Source organism: Schistocerca americana, chromosome 5, assembly GCF_021461395.2.
Source record: "Schistocerca americana isolate TAMUIC-IGC-003095 chromosome 5, iqSchAmer2.1, whole genome shotgun sequence".
Classification (NCBI taxonomy): domain Eukaryota; kingdom Metazoa; phylum Arthropoda; class Insecta; order Orthoptera; family Acrididae; genus Schistocerca; species Schistocerca americana.
In genome coordinates this window covers 502012405-502023457 of record NC_060123.1, presented here as the reverse complement: position 1 = coordinate 502023457, position 11053 = coordinate 502012405, and the positions used below count along the sequence as shown (strand labels likewise).

At 44.7% G+C, this 11053-nt stretch overlaps 1 protein-coding gene across 1 annotated transcript in view; it reads left to right on the top strand.

Annotated features, from left to right (window-relative positions):
* The first annotated feature begins 4853 nt into the window (after nt 1–4853).
* LOC124615478 (aldehyde dehydrogenase, dimeric NADP-preferring-like) overlaps nt 4854–11053 on the top strand; it is a 182716-nt gene continuing 176516 nt past the window's right edge. Inside the window, exon 1 of the mRNA XM_047143401.1 lies at nt 4854–5039. Coding sequence (XP_046999357.1) covers nt 4958–5039 — 82 coding nt within the window. The 5' untranslated portion in view covers nt 4854–4957. The remainder of the gene's footprint in view (nt 5040–11053) is intronic.

The following is an 11053-nucleotide window of genomic DNA, read 5'->3' as shown; positions in this document are numbered from 1 at the left end:
GACAGTAGAGTCAACTGACGGCTTTCAAATGCGGAGCGCGAACGGCTGTAGCCGAAAACAATAGCTGTCTGCAGTGCTATACAGACGCGTTGGCAGAGAAACGTCGACACAATCGCGTTGTAGGTACGAGAAGCAGCTGCGCCAAGCGAACAGAAACTGCATGTTTCTAATAGAAAAGTGACAAAATGAATACCCGGGCAATGCCGGGTTTGTCAGCTAGTATTTGATAGAGAGATGGATTTGCGTTAATGAACCGACCGTTGGAGCCATTACGTCATCTCAAGCTTCGTGTTGCATTATTTATTTTTCTTTTATTGCCTTTGAAGCGACCAATGTTGATGGATTGCTCTAGATTATGTGACGTAAGTAATCTAGCCATGATTTTTTTCATCTAATGGAGTACCTATTTTCACTAGATAGACAAATTCGTTCTCCAAGAGAATAATACCTCGCGATTGGTCTTCTGTTTCCTGTATCAAGTGGTATGCGTACGTAGAAGCTCCAACGTACCCGCAAGGCTAGCTGCAATAGAGAGCTGACAGAGTGGACTAACTGTTCAACAACCCGCTGACCCGCACATTGCCTGCTGACTCGCACATTGCGGCTTTCTCCTCAGCTCCTCTTTTTGTCTTCTCTAGATCTGCCTGCTTCCGTCGAGAATTCTCTGCTTCCAGTTCCTCGAGTCGACGACGAGCTTTTCGTGCCCTCAGCACAGCAGCACCTATCAGTAATGGGTTCCGGAGCCTATTCTAGATATAGTAGATGTAGACGCACACCTCTCCTTCATTTGCTATCGTTCAGTAATTTTTTCATATCGTCTCTATACAAGCCAATCAATCTTCTTTGCCATTCTAATGAGTCTCTGCCCGCAACGCTCTTTCCCTGCTTAACGCTAGTTTCTCCTTTCAGACGCACAGGTTCCACTATCTTGGCTCTTCCTCTTGTGTAGCATTTGCTGGTGGGAGGGGGGAGGGGGAGGGAGGAGGGGTGTTCCCGTCCGCATATTTTCTCTCCTTTTCTGTTTAAGAGCTCTCCTTTTTTTTTCCTTTATCTCTGGACATGAAATTTATACCAGCTGACGTCCCACTTCCTCCATTTCAACTATGGATGTACGAAGATCGTATCTTCTAGTTCTCTCAACTCATATTTTTCCATACTCACACTTCACCTCCAAAGCAACATTGTGTCCCATAGTTACGTGTAAAGAAATTTCCTTATGAAACGTTTTAGGCCAGTAAACCTTGACTTGTTGAATTGTGGTTTCTATCTTTGCACCAATCTACTCCTGTTGACTCTGGTTCCTTCGAACATCTTCCGAAATCTTGCTTTCTTAAAAGGAGTATTCTTTCAGTACTTCAACTAAGTCTTTTGAAATTCTGACGTGTAGCAAAGAGTTATTCTCCTTTCTGTTACCTTTCATCTCCTCTGGTCTTGCTCTGCTTATACTCATGTCAGCCTGTATGCTAAGTAGACTGTTCATTTTATTCAATACTACTTCCTAACTCTTTATTGTTTCTACTCGAAGGTTTATACAATCTCTGAAAGTTCCCCGCGTACTTATATCTCTGCTCTGAACGACTACTCACTTCCTTACTTACTTCTTCAAAACGCCACATAAACAACTCTACAGTAAGGGTATGGTAACATATGGCACGCCATAGAATAAGCTTGTTGTTGGAATTCGCCTAGGTGTCAGCAAAACAGCGGTTGCTTCAAGATGTTGAATGGTACCGAGGTGAACTGAGACAAACGAAGACCCAGTTTAAGGCTCCGTAGTTCAAATGGTTCAAATGGCTCTGAGCACTGTGGGACTTAACTTCTGAGGTCATCAGTCCCCTAGAACTTAGACCTACTTAAACCTAACTAACCTAAGGACATCACACACATCCATGCCCGAGGCAGGATTCGAACCTGCGACCGTAGCGGTCGCGCGGTTCCAGACTGTAGCGCCTAGAACCGCTCGCCCACCCCAGCCGGCGGCTCCGTAGCCGTCTCGACTCTAGAGCAACAGAAAAGGGGCTCTAGCGCAGCAGAGAGAGCGAGGGAAGAAAATCAGCTGTGGCCTTTCTACAGGAACTATCCCATCATTCGCGTAAAGTGATTTAAGGAAAGCAAAGGATTGAACCCGGTTCCTTAACACCAGAGCCATCGCGTTCGGTGAAGTATGTAGGTGGCTGGATCTCCCAGGAGGTATGTTCAGTATTCAGGAATGTGACAGGAACGACCATTCGAAACAAAATAGTGTACTAAACATGGGTTCTGAAACGTACACCTTAACAGCTGTGAGCGCTTCTTTACCTTCGATACAGTGAAGCGAATCTCTTCCAATTAAAGTTCTTTGCCTTCCATATTTTGAGAGGAGGTAGTACAGACTGAAACAAGAAAAAAATTGTCTAGTAAAGAAGGACTCTGAAACGTGTATCTTAAGAGTTATGAACACTTGATCGGTAGATGAAATGTGTTCAACAGTAGCGAAGGTGAACAAGTGCTCTAGCTCTTCAGGTATGGGCTTTGGAGCCCATTTAGCTGAATTTTTCTTGTTTTGGTCCATACTACCACCTCTCAAAACATGAAAAGCAAAGAGCTTGCAGTAAAAGAGATTTATTTCACAGTATTGAAGAAGAAGAAGAAGTGCTCATTGGTCTTAAGGTGTGCATTTTAGAGATCATGTTTGCTGGACTTCTTTTTATTTCGAATGATCGCTCCTGTCATATCCCCGGATATTGACCATACCTCCTGAGACACCCAATTTAAGAAAATGAGTGGCCGTGGTCTCCTGGTGTAGGGATGGATAAAACGGACCAGTTAAAACCGATACAGGTATTTAAATTCTGAATAACTGGTATTTTTCGGTAGTTGTTTGGTCTCTGTTACAACAGGTGTTTTTTTTAAATTTTTTCTAATAACCAGTTGGAAACCGAAATATCAACTGGCCGTAGTTGCAGTAGTGCTAAAATTTTTGTTTTTTAAAATAAAGCTGTTTTTATTCGTAAAATTTCAGTTGCTTTCAAATATTGCGTTATTATAGAAAATGGGAAAAGCTATCAGTGCTATTTTAATAGCAATTGTGACAGAAACGATCAAGAAATACATGGCATAAGAATTGGTGCAGCATTGCTGAGAGAATAATGTACCTGTTACCATGTGGCGTGGCCTACTGGATGGTATGCATGTAAGTGCAGTGTACGAAGCATGCCCTTTCTGGTATATACGTTAATTTCTCTCTTTTGTCGTCGGATATTAGTTGTATTACAGAATTCCGCCATCCCTAGTCTGGAAGTTTTTTAAGAAGTGTCCTATCAATGAAATACAATACTCCATGTGCCTTGAACGTTAAGAACAGCGGCGTGGGTGGTGGGAGGGTGGTGATGTGGGTTAAAATGGTTCAAATGGCTCTGAGCACTATGGGACTCAACTGCTGAGGTCATTAGTCCCCTAGAACTTAGAACTAGTTAAACCTAACTAACCTAAGGACATCACAAACATCCATGCCCGAGGCAGGATTCGAACCTGCGACCGTAGCGGTCTTGCGGTTCCAGACTGCAGCGCCTTTAACCGCACGGCCACTTCGGCCGGCCGGTGATGTGGGCGGTCACAAGAAACTTGCGACATCATATACATCTACATCTACATACATACACCGCAATCCACCATACGGCGCGTGGCGGAGGGTACCATGTACTACAACTAGAATCTTCTCTCCCTGTTCCACTCCCAAACAGAACGAGGGAAAAATGACTGCCTATATGCCTCTGTACGTGCCCTAATCTCTCTTATCTTATCTTTGTGGTCTTTCCGCGAAATGTAAGTTGGCGGCAGTAAAATTGTACTGCAGTCAGCCTCAAATGCTGGTTCTCTAAATTTCCTCAGTAGCGATTCACGAAAAGAACGCCTTCTTTCCTCTAGAGACTCCCACCCGAATTCCTGAAGCATTTCCGTAACACTCGCGTGATGATCAAACCTACCAGTAACAAATCTAGCAGCCCGCCTCTGAATTGCTTCTATGTCCTCCCTCAATCCGACCTGATAGGGATCCCAAACACTCGAGCAGTACTCAAGAATAGGTCGTAATAGTGTTTTATAAGCGGTCTCCTTTACAGATGAACCACATCTTCCCAAAATTCTACCAATGAGCCGAATACGACTATCCGCCTTCCCCACAACTGCCATTACAGGAAAAGTGAAAAGCAGCTTTTCTGTTGCCTGTCTCTACATTATATGATTTTATCTGCTTGTAGCCCGTGAAAAGGACAAATTAAAACGGAAAATAGAGTTCTCCAACCTAAGTTTTCACCCTTTAGCAGTGACTATGCCTAATGCCCAAACAGTTGTATGATCCTCGATTACAACGCGATTTTTCGGCAGAGTTTCAAAAAATTAGAACCAAGAGGAGAATACTAGAATTTTTTTGTAGTATTCAATCATTTATTACTTTTAGAGGAAACCAGCGAACGGTGGACGGACTGAGTTTTCTTTTATTAGTCTATTTAATTTAATACTTTGGTTCTACGTGTCTTAAAACTGAGTGAGTCAAAATTATTCAGGTGTTCTCCGTTTATTACAGGAAATAATAGGATTTAAAAAGCCGAAAATCGGTTATTTTGAGCGGTTTTAACATTCGGGTTAACTTGGAGTTAAAAAAAAGAAATACAGCATAACTGAAAACGGGTTGTTTCAGCCATAACCGTCATCCCTATCCTGGTGGTGTGGCTGGGTGTCGTTAGATGTATCTCAATTTGTTGATTCTGAAATTTCTGCGAGGATGTCCGTCGTGCTGCAGGCGGTTTCGGCGCGGTGTGGTGGCAGCATTGAAGAGGGCCGGGGCCGGCACGAGCGCGGAGCCGAACCGAAGCCGCGGCGCCGGCGACCGCTCGCCGACCCGGCTACTCCTGCGACTCGCGAGATTAGTCTTCTGTCCGGCTCGCGGCAGTGCACTTCACCGAAGGACGGCGAGAGCATGGCGGCGGCTGAAGACGGGCCTCGGCGGGGTGCGCAGCTGGAGGCCGTACTCGTCGGCGAACGACAACCCGACGGCGACGGTGAGTGTTCCCCATCCGTCGTCCAGAGCGACAACAGCTGGAGGGAGGGGCAATGACGTTGTGGGGTCGCGCCGTAGCTCGAAGCTCGCTAAACGACCCGTCTGGCGGCGCGACTGCCGAGGGAATTTAATCGCGAGCGGAAAACCATTCGATGCAAATGTTGGCGCTGTTATCGTGGGATGATGCATTTCTCGCCACACATTTGTTTGCATCTACATGCTGCTGCCTAGCTTTGTTTATAACCACATGTATGGCATAAGAGCTAACATTTTGTTCTCAAACACACGCTGTTATGGCATTATCATTTACAGCTAATTAATTAACTTTTCGTGGTCGGGGTTCACAGTTATGCAGAAATTTTTAAAGGACGTCATGTTCGCCGTTGACTTTAGAAATTACTTATTTCACTATTGCAATTTCGGTGTTTAGGCCGTTTTCAAGTGATATTGCAAAAGCTAAAATAATACTAAGATGAAGCATAGATTGTACTGGTATATACAGAACAACACGAACATGACATGTAGACAGTTGAACGTCAAAAAAAAAAAAAAAAAAAAAAAAAAAAAAAAAAAAAAAAAAAAAAATGGTGGCAATAACATAACATTATGGCAACATCAAAAGTACGCCTTTTCAGTGTACAAATACAATAACCGCAGACAAGTGTGCGTCGTGAAATGATGTAAACTACACGAAATGTTAACAATGTTAACATCGTTCCCGTAAATCGTTACAAATCGATATTGTAGCACACTGTTTACATCGATTTGTAACATTTCGTAAGACTTACTTCATTTCACAACGTAATATTCAGAACTCTTTTGTAGCAGCAGGATTCAGAAGCTTCTGTTCTCATCTTGTCTGGCCGATCGGTTCTAGGCGCTGTAGTCTGGAACCGCGCGACCGCTACGGTCGCAGGTTCGGATCCTGCCTCGGGCATGGATGTGTGTGATGTCCTTAGGTTGGTTAGGTTTAAGTAGTTCTAGGGGACTGATGATCACAGCAGTTAAGTCCCATAGTGCTCAGAGCAATTTGAAATTTTTTCTTCTTGTCTGAACTGTTTAGTGTCCACGGTTCACATCCACACAAGGCTACACTCCAGACACCTTCAGAAGAGACTTCTTAACACTTAACTTTATGCTTATTGTTAACAAGTTTCTGTTTTTCAGAAACGCTCTTCTCACTAAAAAGTTGTCAATGGCGCCAGTCAGCATTTTATATCCTCACTATTGCGTCAGTTATCGTGCTGCCCAAATAGCAAAATGCTTCTATAACTTTTTAGTGTGTCATTTCATAATCCCAGTCCCTCAGAGTTGACTGATTTAATTCGATAATATTCCGTTACCTTTGTGGTTGGTTCAAATGGCTCTGAGCACTATGGGACTCAACTGCTGAGGTCATTAGTCCCCTAGAACTTAGAACTAGGTAAACCTAACTAACCTAAGGACATCACAAACATCCATGCCCGAGGCAGGATTCGAACCTGCGACCGTAGCGGTCTTGCGGTTCCAGACTGCAGCGCCTTTAACCGCACGGCCACTTCGGCCGGCGTTACCTTTGTGTTATTTTTGTTGATGTTCATCCTATGACCTCTTTTCAAGGCGTTATGTATTCCTTTCAACTCATGTACCTCGTCCTTTCTCGTCTCTGAGAGAACTGCATCTCATCGGCAGATCTCAAAGTGGTCATTTCTACTCTTTGAATTTCGATTCCCTTTTCAAATGTCTCATTCGTTTTCTTTTCTGCTTGCTCAATGTACAGACTGAACAACGTCGGTGATAGGCTATGACCATTTCTCACTCTCGTCTCAACTGCTGCTTCGCGTCCGTGTCTTCAGACTCTTAATCAGGATTTATTTCGTGTCGTTCCGAGTTGCCAACGCAGTGCAGCAGTGAGGTGCGCAGCTGGAGCAGCCGCTGGGCAGCTGTTTTCGTCTACTAGCCATACTCATCCAACATAATGATCTTTAGTCTCTTCGTGCACCAAGGTCGCTAAGTTTTGAACCAGGCGGTCACTTCTCCGTGCACGAAGGGTCTGTGTGATACGCACTGAGGCAACAAAAGTCAAGGCATGGCAATATGCACATATACAGATGGCGGTAGCAACGCGTACACAGGAATAAAAAACCAACGCATTGACGGACTTGTCATTTGTACTCAGGTGATTCATGTGGAAAGGTTTCCGACGTGATTATGGCCGCACAGCGGGAGTTAACAGACTTTGAACACGGAGAGAGAGTTGGAGCTAGACGCCTGGGACATTCCGTTCCGAAAATCGATAGGGAATTAGATATTCCGAGATCCACAGTGTCAAGAGTGTGCGAGAATACCATGTTCCAGGTATTATTTCTCACCACGAGCAACACAGCGGCCGACGGCCTTCGCTTGACGACCAAGTGCAGCGGCGTTTGCCTAGTGTTGTTAGTGCTAACAGACAAGCAACACTACACGAAATAACAGCAGAAATCAAATGTGGGACGTACGATGAACGTATCCGTTAGGACAGAACGGCGAAATCTGGCGTTAATGGGATATGGCAGGCCGGCCGCTGTGGCCGAGCGGTTCTAGGCGCTTCAGTCCGGAACCGCGCTGCTGCCACGGTCGCAGGTTCGAATCCTGCCTCGGGCATTGAGTAGTTCTACGTGTGGGGGACTGATGACCTCAGATGTTAAGTCCCATAGTACTCAGAGCCATTTCAACCATTTGGGCTATGGCAGCAGACGACAGACGCGAGTGCCTTTGCCAACACCACGACATCGCCTTCAACGCCTCTCCTGGGCCCGTGGTCATATCAGTTAGACCACAGACGACCGGAAAACCGTAGCCACGTCAGATGGGTCCCGATTTCAGTTGGTAAGAGCGGACGATAGAGTTTGGCGCAGTCATGGACTCAAGTTGTCAAAAAGGTACTGTGCATGCTGGTGGTGGCTCCACAATTGTGTGGGCTGTGTTTACGTGGATTGGACTGGATCCTCTGGTCCAACTGAACCGATCATTGACTGGAAATGGCTATGGTCGTCTACATGGAGGCCATTTGCAGCCGTCCATGGACTTAATGTTCCCAAACAACGACCGAATTTTTATGGATGACAATGGATCATGTCAACGGGCCACAATTGTTCGCGATTGGTTTGAAGAACATTCTGGACAGCTCGAGCGAATGGCTTGGCCACCCAGGTTGCCCGATGTGAATCCCATCGAATATTTATGAATCATAATGCAGATGTCAGTTCGTGCACAAAATCCTGCACCGGCAAGACTTTGGCACTTACGGGCGGCTATAGAGGCAGCGTGGTTCAGCAGTTCTGCAGGGAACTTCCGACTTGGTGAGTTGATGCCACGTAGAGTTTTTGCACTACGCCGGGCAAAAGGAGATGCGACATGATATTAGGAGGTATCCCATGACTTGTCACCTCAGTGTAGAGTGCCGTTACCATTTTTACATTTTTCTGTTTTTTGAATTATTCACTGCTGAGCGAGTGTGCAATTTCCCTTGTTTCACAGCTGCTGGTGACTCTTCTGTGCATATTCTTTCAGAGACTTAACCAAGCCGTTTTATGTCCCTGGAAAATTATAAAATACGATATAACATATGCACATTCCGACTCACAGAAATAGCATTTTCACTGCAATTTAATTGTTCTTCCAGCATTACACCAAGATCTCTAACGCACGAAATAAGAGCAATATTTACATATCATGGAATTACGAAAGAGATCTGCGCGGATGTGAAATGACAAGTCATTGATGCACTATGATGATTGGCCACGACTTCATTGGGTTCATCCTGTCCTGTATTATGTTGAATAACTCAGAAACAGTCTGTAGATCTTCATCAGTGGAATTTATAGCTTCCATTATGATTTTTGGTCTAGTGCTCAGATGTTAGTGGTGGTGGTTACGATATTAAAAGTATGGAAGAAACGCCATTCAAAATAAAGTGAATACCATAGTTCTAAAACTCATCGTCGATGGGCATGTGAAGTTGCGTCTCTTCATTGCTTATTTTGTGTTCCCTTCGTTAGCACTTTTGACTTCCGTGTCAGTTATGATTCAAAACATATAAGAGCTGAAGCAATTGGTAAGGACGATGCCTCTGATTTATCATTCATTGATTGTATTAGATCTGAGCCATTCGTCTCTTGTTGGCGCAACTTACTCAGAGACGCTGGTGTCACGGATACAGTGGTTACCTGTGCGGTTGGTCCCGGAGGAGGTTAGAGTCCTCCCTCGGGCATGGGTGTGTGTGTTTGTCCTTACGATGATTTAGGTTAAGTAGTGTGTAAGCTTAGGGACTGATGACCTTAGCAGTTAAGTCCCATAAAATTTCACACACACAGTGGTTACCACCAAAGATACAACAAATAACAAAGCACCGACATCACAGGTAGTATTCGCGAAAAATGGTAAACCTGCATTACTTTTTCGTTTAGTCTAAACCAAATTCTAAACCATGCACCCAGATAGTAACTGAAAGCACTGCGCATAAATGAATATGGCCTTACGCTTCGTTCCAGTTAGTGGTAGGGATCATTTGGCCCCCAAGAAGCGTCGTGACGTGTAATCTTCGGACGCTATCGTTGGCGTTGTCTGAGGTGAGGTTGGAGAAACCCATCATCATCTCAGCCTTTCCCCACGCCATGTGGGGTCGGCGTTTTTTTGCTGGATCCTTCTCTTCCATAAATGCCTATCCAGTGCATCTTCTCTGAGTCATCCTTTCTCCCGTAGGTCCTCTGCTCCCTTGTCTTTCCACCTCTGCTTTCGATATTGTTTAACACGTATCGAGACTGTTGCAGAGTGTTGGCGATCAGAAGTGGCTTCTAGTACATATAGGTAAGTTATTATGCGGATGCAAAGTCCTCACTATAACTGAAGTTACATATTTGTATTATTTCTGAATTTGCAAATGTTCTGTACAATTATTTAGGATTTAGCTCTATCGGATTCTAGATTTTTCTATGCTGAACGAACAGGCGCAGTGGTGAAGCTGCTAGAAACATTATCTAGAGGAGTCTCTGTCCGTCCATTTATCCTGGTGTAGATTATCAATGGTACCTGAAGGCTACGGCGGGGTCTTGGTCCCATGATGGCTCAACGAGGAGAGTTTATTTTCTAGCGTGGATCCCGAACGGGTATGTGGTCGGATAAGTTGCTTACTGTTTGCCACTTCTTATTTGAACCATCTTCTGGTTTCAGGCATCTCAGTTTTATTTCCTCCCCGATCTTTATATACGCTTGTGTGCAAAACTTAAGGACGAAAGTAACTTTCGCATGATTTGTCACTGCCGAGTAACATAGTTCAGCGTAGCATAGTACAGAGTAAGGGAAAGAAATAGGCAATGAGATGAACGGAAATGAGACTTTTTTTCTAAACAATAATTACACTGAAGTCACCGCGATTTACAATCGTCCACTGGATATTACCCAAGGCGTGATCACCACGGACGACAGTGCATGTCCTGCAACGTGGTTCTATGCTGGCCACAATGTCGGTAAGGAGCTCTTGTGGTAGGGCATTCCAATCCTCCACTAGAGCGGTCGACAACGGTTGGATAGTCGTTGGTGCATGTGGGCGTGCTGAAGTATATCTCCCAAAATCATCTTGTACTTGCTCACAGAGATTTAAGTCGGGGGAATGGACACTCCAGTCCGCTCGCCGAGTACCCTCTCATTCCAAGAGCTGCTCCATCTGTGCAGCTCAACGGTTGCGCATTATCATCCATGTGAATGGAGTCACGCCAGAATGAACCCCTGAAAAGACGGAGCGCAGTGTCGCAATAATGTTGATCCGCGAGTGTACATTTACAAGATTTCGAGGCCAGTACGTCCATGCAACATTATGCTTCCCTACCCCATAGTAGCTGGTCCACCAAAACGATCATGTTCGACAATGCTGGATGTACCCTCTTATGGCGAGAGGTAGGATCATGTGATTCACCTAGGAACTGGCTGTTTATTTCGTTCAATCGAGTGAGCTTCATTGTTAAAGTCGTTATCAAAATATACATATGTAATTGA